Source organism: Cebus imitator, unplaced genomic scaffold (assembly GCF_001604975.1).
Source record: "Cebus imitator isolate Cc_AM_T3 unplaced genomic scaffold, Cebus_imitator-1.0 Scaffold175, whole genome shotgun sequence".
Taxonomy (NCBI): domain Eukaryota; kingdom Metazoa; phylum Chordata; class Mammalia; order Primates; family Cebidae; genus Cebus; species Cebus imitator.
Genome location: NW_016107490.1, coordinates 918,565 through 935,479, shown reverse-complemented (window position 1 = coordinate 935,479; position 16,915 = coordinate 918,565). Strand labels below are relative to the sequence as shown.

The 16,915-nt window shown below is 35.6% G+C and overlaps 1 protein-coding gene across 5 annotated transcripts in view; it reads right to left on the bottom strand.

The window, feature by feature from the left end:
- The window catches only part of VRK2 (VRK serine/threonine kinase 2), a 109,171-nt gene that overhangs the window by 34,603 nt on the left and 57,653 nt on the right, over window positions 1-16,915 (bottom strand). For all 5 annotated transcript variants that reach the window (XM_017544967.2, XM_017544964.2, XM_017544965.2 and 2 more), the window contains one exon: window positions 1,809-1,941. In XM_017544967.2, coding sequence (XP_017400456.1) covers window positions 1,809-1,941 — 133 coding nt within the window. The remainder of the gene's footprint in view (window positions 1-1,808; window positions 1,942-16,915) is intronic.

Below are 16,915 nucleotides of genomic sequence, written 5' to 3'. Positions count from 1 at the left end.
AAAAAAAAAAAAAAAAAACCACTAAGAGCATTTAATTCTTAAATTTCTTATTTAATTCTCACATTTCTTAATATATGCCCCCAGATTACCTTTAAATGTTCACTAATTTATTAACAATGTGAGTACTGAAAAATCATACAACACTACAAAATTTCTGATTGATCATTACTATTCTAACCAAACTATACTTAAAAAATATAGTCATTCATTTTACTCTGATCAGGAATATAAAAGCTAATTTCCATTTCGGAAAATGCCACCTATGAATCTTTCTGAAAGGAAGAAGGTTTACTTGTTTTACTTTTTCATTGTCCTACCTTAAAAAGCCAGTATGGGTTCTAATGGTCTGCAAAATGATCAGGACCCTCTACATTACATGATCAATGGTCCTTTTAATAGAAAAGGCAATAATACACAGTTGTTTTCACCAACTAAAACTTGTTAGAAAGTATCAGTTTAGAGTAACAGTTCAACAACCATTAAGAAGTGCAAATATCTAATTGACTTTTAGTGAAAATGTGGTCCTTTCAAAGTTGTTTAAAAATTGTTTGGTTTATCATATTTGAAAATACTTTTATAAACAAAGTTTACAAAGAATATAATTTTGAAAGCCAAAGTTTTTCAATAATTACCATTTTTTCACTAGCATAACAGAATTGACTTTTTGTCTTGCTGACAGAGCAACTAAGAAAGTACAGTTGCATTGACCATATTGATTGTGAACAAAGCAACCATCAGTGGGACTCGGCACCATATATTTTCAATATTGACCTCCTACTTCCTTTTCCATGGCTTTCTGGGTCGGCTATTGGATTTGGACTGCAGTGTAATAAACAGCTAAGGTTTAATTAATGGTAAATGAATACAAGACATAGGTTATGACTTTAACTAATTAGGGAATTGTTGAATTAAGTCTGCCTTGGAATGCAAGGCAGTACAATCAATATCCAATAAAAGGACTATGTATGTAATTTACCTGCAAATGTGTTTCCAATACCATCAAAATGAGTTTAAATAAGTAAGATATATGAAAGGTGACTGGGAGAGATTTCCACAAATTAACACTTTATAGTTTCAGAAAATATATCCTTATTGTTGAGAAATGATATCTTCTAAAGCTTTGGTACAGGTACAATGGAAAAACAGGAATAACTGTTCACATGTGCACCTTTTTCTTTTCTCCTGAGACAAGGCCTTGCACTTGTTGCCCAAGTTGGAGAGCAGAGGCATGATTATGGCTCACTGCAGCCTCAACCTCCTAGGCTCAAGCAATCCTCCTCCCACTTCAGACTCACGAGCAGCTGTGACCACAGGCAAGTGTTACCCCTTTTGTATTTTTTTTGTAGAGATGGGGTTTCACCATGTTGCCCAAACCTGGTCTTCAACTCCTGGCTCAAGCGATCTTCCTGCCTCAGCCTCCCAAAGTGCTGGGATTATAGGCATGAGCCACTGTGCCTGCCCCATGCGCAACTTTACCAAATCTGTAACATACATTTCAGTATAAATATTCAGCGCTGACCTCCAAGTCTAACCTATACAAACTAGTGGTTTTCGGGCCAAAATGAGCATCAAGTTTTGCTTATTTGACACATTTTTGCTCCTTCATCACTTGTCATAGTCTACATTTCTTTCCACTGTTAGAAGAAATACTCATTGGCATAACATGAATTCACTACTTTTGATAAAAGTCTCACCAGTGCTCTTATGCTTCAAACTGACTATGCAAAGGTCATTGCATGCAGCCTCATTACCCTTGATTCTAATCATTCTTCTGAAATAAAAATAAGAAGAAGAAAAAAGAAACCCACCTACTCCCCTGTGGGCATCCAAGCTGGTAAACTCTATTGTCCCATTATGGCCTTTTCTAGGATTTTCCTGATACTGTTTGTGGCTCCCATTGGGACAATATCTGTAGGAAAGTCCATAATCTGCAAGATAAACCTGGAAGACAAGCACAGACGAATGAATAATGCCTTTGTCCTCTGAAAATATAACCTTTATAATTAAGTCTTAAGAAACTGATAGGTTAAGAACAGCCTCAGATCTACATTTTATTAAACCAAATGGTGCCTTAGGATAAAATATGTACAACTGGGGGGCCATAATAAATTTCCAACTTAAATCCTTTCTTCATCATTGGCATATCTTATTTCTGAGTTGACTTAGATTTTTAATCTTTTTATTTTGCTCCTAAATTCCCTTCCCTCCAGGTGGGCATCTAGACATTATAAACCACAATATGTCTTTTTATCTGTATTCACACAGTTGAGGAGGCTTTGCTTTTTCCTGTAACCCCTCCCTGAAACATAAAACTATTTCAAGCAGGAAGAGGGGATAAGAGCAAACATTCTAAAAGTATAAAGTTGATTCTTGAACATGGGTTTGAAATGCACAGGTCCACTTATATATGGATTTTCTGCTGCTTCTGCCATACCTGAGATGGCAAGACCAACCCCTCCCTCCTCAGCGTACTCGACGTGAAGATGATGAAGACCTTCTTGATGATCTACTTCTACTTAATAAACAGTAAACATATTTTCTCTTTCTTTTGATACTCTTAACAGTTTTTCTTTAGCTTTATTGTAAGAATACAGTATGTATAATACATATAACTACAAAATAAGTATTATTTGAATGTTTATGTTATCAGGAAGGCTTTCTGGAAAAGAGTAGACTATTAGTAAAGTTTTTGGGAAGTCAAAAATTAAAATTATGCAAATTTCTGACTGTGCAGGAGAGTGGGGGTCAGCACCCTTAACCCTGGCATGTCATAGGTCAGCTGTAAACCTAATGTTATGAGTCTCCATTAACAGAAAACATAATGATAGTGAAGAGACTGTAAGAGGTAATGACTCAACCAAGACACAAAAAACACCATCATGTTATCATCTGTATTTATGAATAGAACATGGATGCAGAACTTTTGACCTTTCACACGAATCCATATCATCACTGCTACCTTTGTAAGTCAGTTAGGATCGCACACAGGGCCTCCAAACAGAATACAGATTGTTAAAAGTTAGATGGCAATTCAAGTGAATTTACCTCAGATTACTTTTGGAGGGAGAAGAAAGAGGGAGAAGTAGTTTTACAGACACAGCATACATTGAATGGAGAAGTGTTTTGACTAGACATTTACTGTGACGTGTAGTCAGAAAATAGCAGTTTCCAACTATGATTACCATTCCCCCTCCCCAGAAAAAGAAAGCAGTTTCAACTTTGAAAATGTATCATTTCACATACATTTCTTTAAAATTAAAGGATTTAGGCAGTGTTTCATAATGCAGCTTCGAGACAATAGAGTATTTACAATATAATCTGCACTTTAAAAATAGATCTATTAAAAGGAAAGTCTGCATTTGAATTTTAGTTTAAGTTTTTGGTTTTAGGATAGACTCAGTAAGAGATATTTTAAACTTTAAAATATAAACAGCACAGAGATGTGTTGGAGTAACTTGCAAGGCTGTCTGAAAACAAATATTTCACTTTGTCTCTCCCTCCCACAGATGCTGTTTCTTAACATGGCCTCAGAAGTAATTGATCTCTCTGCCCTAACTCAACTAGACACATCAGGATCAAATATGGAACAGGTTGCTTGCTTTCACTGTTTCTGATGCATTTTTGTCTTTATTCCAAGAACTACACAGGCTTCACATTACAAAGCAGATATCCCAAAATGGGACATATTGATAATTACACAAATGGTATCGTATTTTAATATACTAGTTTACTATTTAAAAAAAAAAAAAAAAGAGCTATTAAGAAGCTTTTTATATACTCACCAGCACAAAGAAATAAGACTTGAATTTTATGAGGTGCCTACTATGTGCCAAGCAGTATGTTAAGCGCCTTACATCTGCTGATCCTTTAAGTCCCATTATCTCCATTTTATTTATATGGAAACAGAAGTTTAGTGAGGTTATGGGGCTTGTGTAGTAAAATGAAGTCAGGTGTCTATGGCAATTGTGACTCTAGAGCTTTTATTCTCAATCACTGTCAAAGGGAAATAGTACCAGACAAGTTAAAAACATAAGACCTCATTCAAATCTATTGCAATAGGAGAGAGGCAAGTGTAATAGGGAAGAGTCTGAACTAAACTTCAATGAAACAAAAGGTGGAAGTTTTAAAAAGCACTGGGGTGATACAGCAGAAAAGTACCAGAGGATGTTATAGTGAGGCTGGTCAATGTGATCATGCTATCTATGCTTGCTAATTGGTGCTAAGGCTCCTACCTCCCACAATGACTAATATCCTGCAAAAGAATAACCATCTTGGGTTATACAAGTGGCAGATGGATGACAGAAAACTTATATCTCAAAGGGAAAGAAAAGAATTTACAATTTCAAGTATTCTTATGTTAATGCTCTAAGAAAGAGAGGTCAGGGGCCTGCAGTCAGGAAGAAGCCTATCAAGTGGTGTCAAGCTAAGGGGAATATTAAGGCTATCTTTGTCATCACTAAGCTACAGGCCTCTGGGTTTTGCTAGATTGCTCAAACTTTGAAGGGCAGTATAGGATTTATATTTAATATAAAGATAAAAACCTGGCCAGGCATGGTATCTCATGCCTGTAATCCCACCACTTTGGGAGGCCAAAGTGGGCAGATCACTTGAGATCAGGAGTTTGAGACGAGCCTGGCCATCATGGTGAAACCCTGTATCTACTAAAAATTCAAAAATTAGCCAGGTGTGGTGGCACACATCTGTAATCTGAGCTACTCAGGATGCTGAGGCAGGAGAATCACTTGAACCCGGAAGGCAGAGACTGAGTGAGCCAAGATTGTGCCACTGAACTCCAGCCTGGGCAACAGTGCAAGATTCTGTCTCANAAAAAAAAAAAAAAAAAAAGACAAAAAGCTAACAGTACAACAAAGAAGATATACATTAGCTATTTGCTATTTCAGTCCATAAGTATTTCAGACCTAAAACAATTTAGAACATGCATGAGTACAACCTTGAGGAGCATGATTTCTAAGAAAGTAATCTCTCCAACACCACCACTTGCTGTTTTCCAACCAACGAGAAATGTCAAGGTAGTCTTAATAGGAAGTTACAGGTAGGATTCAAATAATCACTAAAAGCAATTGAACAAAACAGTGGAGTTAAGACTCCTTTAGCAAAATGAACAACCATCCATCCCCACTCTCAACCTTCATATACATCTTTTTTTCCTAGTTTGGACTTTAATCCACCAGCTTAGCATAGGGTTCAAAATATTTATATAAACATAAAAGAATATAAATATCCTTCAGGAAATTCTAGGAAATATTCTCTAAGATTCTCACAAAAGTTTTGCCACCAGTATATGTTAATATAATTTTAAAATACAGATTATGGGGCACTACCAAAGAGATCTAAGAGTGATTGCTTTTGGTGAGTAGAAACCATACGTAAGAAGAAGTCAAGTCAATAACCTGTCTCAAATAATCAAAATGTTGACAAATTAATTTGACTTGTTGGGGCTCAGAAAATAATATTCCAAATTAAGGCACCTTGGCATGCTAAGAACTTTGAATGAAAGGAAACTGAAAGGCCTCAGAAACAAGCCTCAGGACCAAGGTCTCTGTACTTCTGCTCCCAGTCTCTACCATCCTCTTTCTTTTGGGAAGCAGTAGGAGGGGCTCTCTCTGAAGTTCCATCATCTGATTAAGGGAAGTTCTTCCAGAAGAAATGCAACTGTCTTAAAACTCCTTCCCTAGGAATCTCATCAAATAACCAGAAAAGATTAGTCACCAAAGGAAAGATTAAAAGTCATAACCACACCCAGACAGGTTTTTCTTCTATTCTTCTTAAGGTACTTCCGAGAGATTACCTAAGAGACAACTTGTGTTCATAGCAGAGTTCTACCCCTCCACTTCCCACAATTTGCAGTAATGTCCCCCAGAGCTCAGGACTTTGTCCTAGGCCAACAGTCTGTTGTTTGGGCTCATTCATTTCCCTCAAAAGCCATTTGCTTCTAAAACTGCATATACTTCCCCACTTCCTTCTTCCATACGAAAAGGGTATTTAAGCCTCAACCATCTGGACCTTCTTTGAGTCGCATATTTTCAGGACTCCTGTGTCCATGTACACAATAAATTTGTAGGCTTTTTTTTTCCTGTTACTATACTGTCAGGTCATCCCAGTGACCCTTCAGAGAGAGTGAAGAGAAGTTTCCTAACCATCCTTAACAGACTACAATTAGGTCACACTGAGAGTTCTACTAAGATAACTTGCTAGAGATACACAGTCTAAAATTTTACTAGAACAAAGAAGGTATCGGGGAGGGGAATCTAGAAAATATTATCAAATAAGCAAAGGAATGGAAGAAATGAAGTAATATTTTTTGAGGGTCTATTATCTAATAATTATTGGACAAAGTACTTTTCCAAATTATTTCATTGAATCCAGACAACCACATCCACCCTGGTAGCACTGGTTTTATTTTACATATGAATAAGAAAGCTGAGAATCCCAGCAGTTAACTAACTTGCCCAAGTCACAGAGCTAGTAAAGGATGAAAGCAGGACTCGAATTCTGGCCTATACGACTTCCAAATTCTGTTATCTTTTTAAAAAATACAATGTAGAATTAAGGGTTCTGTCAACTCTGAAATTATGTTGAAGTAAAAAATGAGTTTATGTAGAACTAAATCTACAGTAGGGGTCACAGTCTTGGTCCTATTTTTATATACCCTAAAGCTAAGAATAATTTTTACATTTTTATAGAATTGTAAAGGGAAAGAAAAAGAAAAGAAAATGCAACAGAGAACCATATGTGACCCACAGAACTCATAAAAGCCTAAAATATTTGCTATCTGGTTCTTTACAGAAAAAGTTGCCAACCTCTAAAATAAAACTTGTTTCAGTTCAACTTTTCAAAAATATATTACCCCCTTTTTTTTTCTATGAAATCAAAGACAACTGGCTAATATTTTTCATTTTAATAGTAAATATATATAGTACCCCTAGTTTTAAACAAGCCTGTCTAGAAAACTCAAGATTCATACCAGGATCGGGTAGGTGTGATTATTTGTATTATAGTAAGAGTAGCCATAGGAATATATAAATAATTACTCCCTAATGCATTTATTATTATTTTTTTTAAATATAGAGATGGGGGTCTCACTTTGTTGCCCAGGCTGGTCTTGAACTTCTGGGCTCAAGCAATCCTCTTGCTTAAGCCTCCCAAAGTGCTGCTTTATAGGCGTGAGCTGGTGTACCCAGCCTCCCTAATGTATTTCAAATGACTTTCCTTTTATGCACTTTTTCTGAAGGTAGCAATCATTTCCCTTCTCCATGAGTACATGGGACAGCCCTACCTGCTTTCCTTCTCCTTGACACAGAGATTTTTCTATTACACTGTATTGACTCTCACATGGTACTCGTTCTTCTCACCTTTCTTAGTTTTTTAAAAAAACTTTGTGAGGTAAATAGGGAAAATGGATGTTATTGACATTTAACAGATGAAAAATAATATATTCCCAAACAATGCAAGCCACCCCACACTAAGTCCAGTCTGTACAAGGGTTTTGTTGTTTTAGTGAACTTCTCAACCCCTCCAATAAACACCTAATATGAACTAATGCTTTTATGGGCTTTCAATTTAGATATTTTGTGATTTAAATGGTAGTGTTAAAGCCACTGAGGTGTGATCCCATCAAGAAAGACGTGGCCCTTCACTTATGAGGAGTGCAATAGGCTGACACTCACTAGGGGCAGAGCCATTGGGACCTACCACAGCATGTGCACCAAGGCCACACACTTATTGAGCAATCGATAGAGTTTGTGACCATTTCTACATAGGTGGGGTCTTTCCTAATGGGCAATCTTTGCTCTAGAGCTCCCCAATGTCGGGAGGGGGCACTGAGATTTTGTCAGATCTGCATCATGTCTGAAGCTCTCCTTCCTCAATTCTGCCTCTTGTTCCCTTTCCTTTCACAAGTGGTCATATCAACATCCCACTCTGAAATCCTTCCTTGTTCAATCCTGCTTCCTCCCCTTTTATCTTTCATGGGTATTAGATTCCTGTCTCCAAAAAGCCCTTGCCCTCCTAATTCTATCTCAGTATCAGCCTCCCCGAGAACTCCATTCTTGGCAAACGAGTAGGGAAATTGAAGAGAAACAAAAAAGTACTGTATAATAATACAAGCCACAAATTTGCATCAAAACATAGTAGCATCTGTGATGCCACATACATGTTTTAACAGATATCAATGATTCTTATGAACATAAACATGCTGCTGGTTCATTCCATGCTTCATTCCCTTTTCATCATATAGTGATTTTTGTGAATATGCATTTAATTTATTATGAAGATTTTTGCATTATGGTATCTTGTTGAAAAAACAGGAGTATGTTATGCTCTACTGAAATGAGATAAATGATTGCTTTTTCTTTTAAAGAAAATCATTTAAAGTTGCTGAATACATGTATATACATGTTCTCCCCAATTTATGACACAGGGGTCAATAAATCAGAGCCTTAAGAATGGAATGAAGATGAAAAACAAATTAGCCTTTAAGTATGATCATGAAAAACACAAGTTTCATATACTAAGGAGCCCATCTAGAAAATCACCTTCCTTTTTCACCTGGCTAGATTTGTATATGGGTATGCCATATTCTCAAGTTCTGCACTTAGTTAAGCCCGTATTTTCAGTTTTCTTTGCTTCCTGATGCTTGTAGGCTTTTGCACTGCTTTATTTTTCCAGATGGACGGATAAAGCTAATGACTAAAAAGAACCTTGTGATTTTGTGGGCAATGGAATAAGACCCCATCTCAAAACAAAAACAAACAACGTGTGTGTGTGTGTGTGTGTGAGTGAAGAATCCTGTATAATCTCTCTCTGTGGTGAGTTGCAAGAGAAGGGCCTTTCTGGGTAGATCCTGTATGGTTTGTCTGTGTCTCCACCCAAAATCTCATCTTGAATTGTAAACGGAATTGTAATCCCCATGTGTTAAGAGATGGGCCTCCTGGGAAGTGATTAGATCATGGGGCAGTTCCCCCATGCTGTTCTTGTGATAGTGAGTTATCATGAAATCTTATGGTTTTATAAGGGGCTTTTCTCCCTTTTGCTTGGCACTTCTCTCTCCTGCCACCATGTGAAGAACGTATTTGCTTCCCCTTCTGCCATGATAGTAAGTTACGTGGGGCCTCCCCAGCCATGGAGAACTGTGAGTCAATTAAACCCCTTTTCTTTATAAGTTATCCAGTCTTGGGTTTTTTTTTTTTTTTTTCCACAGCAGCATGAGAATGGACTAATACAGAGCCTTTTAAGCACAAGGCAATTTACTGGGTTTTCACCTTGTCCACATGAATTTGCTATTTTAACAATGTACAAAGTTATTTAGCTTTTTTAAAATTTAGGCTTTGGCTCCACTTTTAAAGGCTGTAGGCTCCTAGGAGTTGAGGGACCAGGATAATGTTGTATATACATTTTTGTATCCATAACAGCACCTGCTCTAAGGCCTTCTGCACAGTTGGTTTGAATAATTTTTTTTTGATTTAATAATTAGACAAACTGAATTAAATTTTTAAGATACCTGGGTGCCAAACTTAACAGATACCTGACTGCAAGCATAATAAACAGGAAATGCAAACTTCAAAAAAGAGAAAAATGAATGCACACTTATTGAATATATGCTGTCAGAGTATTCAATGCTTTACATAAGTCCAATCATTTAATCCTCATGACCCTAAGAAGTTATTTTAAGATCTTTTGAGAATGAGAAAAAAGAATGAATAAGGTTAGGTGATCTGTGTAAAACAAATAAATTCTACTAACTGGCAAAGCTGAGGCTTGAACCTAAATCAGTCTGACCAGAAGTTCTCAGATATTTTCCATATGCCCCACATAGAAGAAAGGGAGATGGCATAAGCACCTCTACAGGCCTAAAGGTAACATATACTCTAACAGAAGCATGAAATCTACGAAATTTTACAGCAAGGAAAGGTTCTCTCTAATAGGGAGGCTCAGAGAAAGAAGCAACATTTAAGTTGGGTCTTAATTAATTATCTATTAATCAATAGAAAAAGAGAGAGTTAAGAGGAAGGGGAGATTTGGTAAGAAAATGATTTAATCACTTTTGTACCAAAAGCAAACTAGCTGACTGGTGACTAACACCCTAATCCAACTAGTTCCTGGTTTGTCCATTTATGAAGGACTGAGTGACAGAGTAATGGCTGATGTAAAAAAGTAAAGGACCTCCTTCCTAACAAGGGTAAAATCTGCTGCTTTCCTGCTTCTCACGCAGCCAAGAACACTGAGTAGCAAGCGGCCAGGCTGGCTCAAATGGAAACATTTCTCAATGCTTGATGCCATGTTGATAAAAGAGGTAGGAGAATATAAGCCGAAGAAAGGGAGAAAGACATTTGGAGCTGGCAGAGAAAGAAGCAGGACACCAATGTGAACAAATGTCATTGTCCACTGGGATGTGACCACGCGTTATATCACATTTGTTCACTATTTTATGTCTACCATGAAGATTCATGAGAGAATAGATGCATATACAGCTCTCAAAATGAGGTCACTTATGAAGAACAATATTAAGTAAACTAATTTTTTCTGTTGTACAATACCTTATTACAATTTGGACAATTTTGTACAATTAAATCTTTTTAATTAGCACACCTTGCTGCAATGAGAAATGTGTCCATTAAGCTCTCCTAATGAGAGACTTATGAAAATTATACTAGGAGGAAAGTCACTGTTCATGACTTTTAAAAATGACAAGCTAGACAACACTTATTAAACTCTATAAATTGTTCCAGAAAATACCATGTGCAAAGAGTGAAGACCTTGAAACTGAAGGGATTGTTCAGTTCACAGGAAACTGAAAAATGTCAGTTACCTTACAGTATGAACAGCATTGTAGTTAACTGGTTTACAAATAAGTAAAAGGTCTTCAACCAGTAAAAAAGAAAAACCCATTGGGAAGGATATATACATGTATTCGGCAACTTTAAAGGCTTTTCATTATAACAAAAAGCCATCATTTATCTTACTGGAATAGGGAATAATATTTTCCTATTTTTCCAAAAGATACCATAATGAAAAAATCTTCAAAATAAATTACATGCACACTTATAAAAACCACTATATGACCAAAGTGAAGCAGCCACATGTTTATGTTCACAAGAATCACTCATATCTGGTAAAACATGGATGTAGCCTCACAGATGCTACTGTCTTGATGCAAATTTGTGTTTTGTATTATTGCAAGAGAAAGTAGCGCCCAAGTACTGAAAAGTACTTTTTTTTGTATTATCATACAAGAAAGTACTTTTTTGTTTGGTAAGAAAATGATTCTTACAGTACTTTTTTGTTTCTCCTCAATTTCCCTACCATGTTTGCTAATAATAAAACCCCACAAATGATAATAGTGCTTTGTCACAATTCAGTCTAGACAAAGTAACACAACCTTAAAGAGGTGCTAGCTTACTTTTCAAATATGAAGTTTATTAGAATAAGCATGAAGATAATAGTTTTCAAAACTGTAGTTTTATTGACCTGTAAAAAGCACTTCCTATTTTCTGATGGAAGCAACATGTGCTTATTCTTAAAAATAATCTGCTTTGTATGTTGGATCTTTTTTTCCTCCTAGAACTTATAACTATCTACTCATATTTCCAAACTGAAAATTTTATCACTTTCGTATTTACTGAGTGAAAGACTTAATGACATGCTCATGAGGTCATTATGCTGAACAACCATCAGAAAAGCTGTGCCTTTATTACTACTTCATTCCATCTACTGCCTCATCAGGACCAAGACTATGACTGCCTTGAATACTGCCATAGATTCAAGTATCAAAACACCTCAAGGTATATGTAGTAATATTCTAAATGACAATAGCATTCTGACCTCATGATCTCCTTTTCTATTCTAACCTGGGTCTTTTAGCAAAACATCAAAGCCTGTTGGATTAAATAGGACTGTGACTTAATAGGCTTTCCAGACTTTTGGGGAAAATTCACTCAGTAATTCACAGACTAGCAGTTGCCTTATTACTAAAAATACCTTTACCTATTATAGAAAATCTTTATAATTACAGTCTATTTCTAACTTGTCCTTTCAACACAAGTTCTCAAGGATTATAAGGAAAAAGCCTATGATACTCTCAATTTCCAACCTAACAAAACATATAACCTGTGTTTGTACATTGACAAAATAAAAAAAGCAATGGAAGAGGGGAATCTGGATTGCAACTGCTTAATGGTCTTTCTCTTTGTCTGATTGAAATCTGAACCTAATCAAGACTTTTCAGTATATCAGTAAGTATTATGAGAGCCTAGTATATCTGTAAACAGTAAACTCTCGCAAAATGTTAGTTGATATAATTCGATTGTCATTGTTATATTATAAAAAGGTTCAACGTATGTAGGCTGTGTCTACAGAAAACACAACTATCCAGCATTGGAAGTAGCCTATGTGCATTAAACTAACTACACATTCTATTAAATTCAAAGACAGTATTTGAGGTCTCCAGCAATAGTGCTACTTGCATAGCCCCTTGGAGTTCTAGGGTTTTTAACAGCCACTAAAAAAGGGTACCTTTTAATCAGTTAAATTTACACAGTTCAAGGAGTAATTCAAAATTCAGAAATGTCACTTTCCCACATTAACTGAAAAAAAAGCCTATATGTAATATTTTGTGAAGCAGGATGCTCAAATATTTTGTACATAAACTGCTATTTGGTCATGTATGCGTCTAACTTTTAGAAATAGAAGTATAACCAGTGGAACTCAGTAGACACTCAATAAACATGTACTGAGTGTAGACAGTCAAACATTAATTTTTATACATTAGTTAAGTGTAAATACATTTCTCCTTATGATAGAAATTAGACCCTTATAGTTCTATTTCCTATAACTAGAGGGATTCTATCATCAAACCATATACCTGAGAAGAACTATATACTAAGTCCAATAAATTACCATTTTCTTTATCTAATCAGAATACGTCTTGTTTCATAAATCTAAAGAGTTCTTATACAGCAAAATATGAAAAGGTGTCTTTTGTTATCAGCATACCAATCATAAAAAATATTTTATTATTTTCTAGCTGTACTGAGTGCTTACTACATGCCATATGCTGGTCAAAGACTTGTACATGTTTAAATCCTTTGATTTTCATAATGCCACTTTGATTCTTATAATGTCACAAATAATTTGATTCTTATAATGCCACTTTGAGTAAGATAACTATTATCCTTATTTTTAGCTGATGAAACAGATCAAAGAGGTGAAATAACTTGGCTAAAAACACAGGGGTAACAAGAGGTAGAGCCAGGACTTAGATGCAAGGAGTCTGATTCTAGAGCTCATATCCTAGACTGAATTCTGAAAATTGAAAGTTACATAAAATACGACTCTAGAAAATAGTTCCAATCTTCTATCAAACCTTTTGCCTGGGATTAAGAGAAGGCAAACATCCTTCTTTTGATATCATCTTTCTGATCCTGTAAAAGAATACAACTTTAGAATAAATAAGTAGACTATATAATAAAGATGAGATCCCAACCCACATGTTAAAGAACTGCTTGGAGGGCTTACGTGTAAAACAAATCATTTTAGAAACACTATCTGGTCTGGTCCCACCTGGAGTGGCCATAGGCAAAATAAAGTAGATATCTATTTCTGCCCTCTGTTCTCACCTTTTCCCCTCCTTTTCTCTTTTCCTGTCCTAGTGCCCACAGCCGTGTGTGTGTGTGTGTGTGTGTGTGTGTGTGTGTGTGTGTGTGTGCTGGTATTCATGCTAGCGTGTGAGCAACTTACATGGAACAGAACACTATCCTGAGATTTATATTAAAATTAGTTGGAAATTTTATTATATCAACCTCCAGCCAAAGACTTCTATGTTCCTCTATTAATTTTGCAAGGATGCTGTAACAAGGCATTACAATCTGGTGGCTTAAACAATGAAACTGTATTGCCACATAGTTCTGAAGTCTAGAAGTTTGGAATCAAGGTGTCATCAGGGTTGCTTCCTTTGGAAGGCTGTGAGGAATAATCTTTTCCACGCCTCTCTCCTAGGTTCTGGTATCTCAGGCATTTCTTGGCTTATAGATGGTATTTTCCTCATCTCTTTCCATTGTCTTTCCTCCATGCATGTCTGTCTCCATGTTCAAATTTCCCCTTTTTATAAGGACACAAGTCATACATGTACCCAAGAAGTAATTTCTCATCCCTCCTCTCCATCCTCCCAAATCTCTGACTGGTATTCCACACTTTATGTCCATATGTAGTATTATTTTGTATTTGACTATGTTTCTAAGTTGCTTCACCTAACATAATAGTATCCAGTTCCATCCATGTTGCTGCAATGACAGGATTTCATTCTTTTTATGGCTGAATAGTATTCCATAGTACAGGTACACGACATTTTTATCCAATCATCCATTGATGGACACTTAGGTTAATTCCATATTCCATAATTCACTATTGTGAATAGTGCTCCAATAAACATACAAGTGCAGGTATTTTTTTGATACAATGATATCTGCTCCTTTTGGTAGATATCCAGTAGTGGGACTGCTGTTTTGAATGGTAGTTCTATTTTTAGTTATTTGAGACATCTCCATACTATTTTCCACAGAGGTTGTGCTAATTTATATTCTCACCAACAGTGTATAAGTAATCCCTTATCTCTGCATCCCCGCTAACATGTTCATGTTATTTTTTGTCTTTTTCATAATTGCTACTCTGACTTGTATAAGATTATATCTCATTGTGGTTTTAATTTGCATTTCTCTGATGATTAGTGATGTTGAGCATTTTTTCATATACTTACTGGCTATTTGTATGTCTTATTTTAAATGATATCTGTTCATGTCTTTTGCCCACTTATTATTAGGGGTTTTTTTTTTCTTGTCAAGTTCCTTATAGATTCTGGATATTAGCCCTTTGTCATATGCATCATTTGCAAATATTTTCTTCCATTCTGCAACTGGTCGGTTCACTCGGTTGTTTCTCTTGCTGTGCAGAGGCTTTTCTGTTTAAGTCCCACTTGTCTATTTTTGCTGCTTAAGCTTTTCAGATCTTAGTCGTTAATTCTTTGCCTAGAACAATGTCCAGAAGAGCTTTCCCTCGTTTTATTTCTAGTATTTTTTATAGCTTCAGGTCGTACATTTAGGTCTTTAATCCATCTTGAGTTGATTTTTGTATATGGTGAGAGACAGGGGTCCATTTTCATTATTCTGCAAATGACAATCCAATTTTCCCACCACAATTTATTGAACAGAGTATCCTTTCCCCAGTGTACACTTTTGTTGACTCTATCAATGATCACTTGGCTGTAGATTATTTCTGGGTTCTCTATTCTGTTCCACTGATCTAGTGTCTATTTTTATACCAGAACCATGCTGTTTTGGTTATCATAGCCTTGTAGTATAATTTGTAGTATAAATGTGATGCCTCCAAGTTTGTCCTTTGGGCTTAAGACTGCTTTGGCTATTCAGGCCACCTTTTTAGCTCTATGTGAATTTCAGACTGATTTTTGCCTAACTCTGTGAAAAAATGATGCTTGTATTTTGATAGATATTGCATTGAATCTGTAGATTGTTTTGGGCACTGTGCTCATTTTAACAACACTTCTGATATACAAGCATGGAATGTTTTTCCATTTGTTTGTGTCATCTACAATTTCTTTCATCACTGTTTTGTAGTTACCTTGTAGATATCTTTTACTTTCTTGGTTATTCTTAGGTATTTTATTTCATTTTTATAGTTATTTTAAGTAAAACTGCCTTGATTTGGTTTTTAGCTTCATTGTTACTGGTATATAGAAATTCTACTGATTTTTGTACATTGATTTTACAACCTCAAACTTCACTAAATTCATTTATCAAATCTAAGAGTTGTTTGGAAGAGTTTTTAGGGTTTTCTAAATATAAGATCATATTGTTGGCAAATAGAAATAATTTGACTTCTTTTGAAATTTGGATATATTTCATTTCTTTCTCTTGCCTGATTTCTCTAGCTAGGATATCCACTACTATGATGAACAGGAGTGGTAAAAGTAGGCATTCTTGTCTTATTCCAGTTTATAGGGAGATTGCTTTCAACTTTCTCCCATTTAGTGTGATTTTTGGCTTATATGGCCTTTATTATTTTGAGTTATGTTCCTTCTATGCCTAATTTTTTGAGTGTTTCTATCATGAAGAGATGCTGAATTTTATCAAGTGCTTTTTTCTGCATATACAAATAATCATATGGTTTTTGTTTCTAATTCTGCTCATGTGATGAATCACATTTATTGATTTGCCTATGTTGAACCATTCTTGCCATCTCTGGAATGAAATCTACTTGATCATGGTGTATTGTTTTTAATGTGCTGTGGGATTTGTTTTGCTAGTATTTTGTTGAGGATTTTGCATTTATGGTCATCAGAGATATTGAACTTAAGGTTTTTGTTGTTGTTGTTCTTGTTTAGCTTTGGCATAAGGCTCATACTGGCTTTACAGAATGAACTAGGGAGGATTCCCTCTTCCTCAATTTTTTGAAACAATTTCAGTAGGATTGGTATTAGTTTTTCTTTGCACTTTTGGTAGAATTTGGCTATGAATTCATCTGGTTATGGGCTTTTTTTTTGTTTGTTGGAAGATTTTTTATTACCAGTTCTATCTCACTACTTTGTTATTGGTCTGTTCAGGATTTTTATTTCTTCCTGATTCCATCTCGGGTGGCTGTATGTTTCTAGGACTGTATCCATTTCCTCTAGGTTTTCTAGTTTGTAAGCATATAGTTGTTCATAGAAGTCTCTGATGATCTCTTGCATTTCTGTGGTAGTAACTGTAATGTCTCCTTTTAAATTTCTGATTATGTGTATTTGGATCTTCTCTTTTCTTGCTTAGTCTAGCTAGTAGTTTACCAATTTAGTTTCTCTGTTTCAAGAACAAACTAGTCATTTTGTTGATCCTTTGTCCTTTTCTTTCTT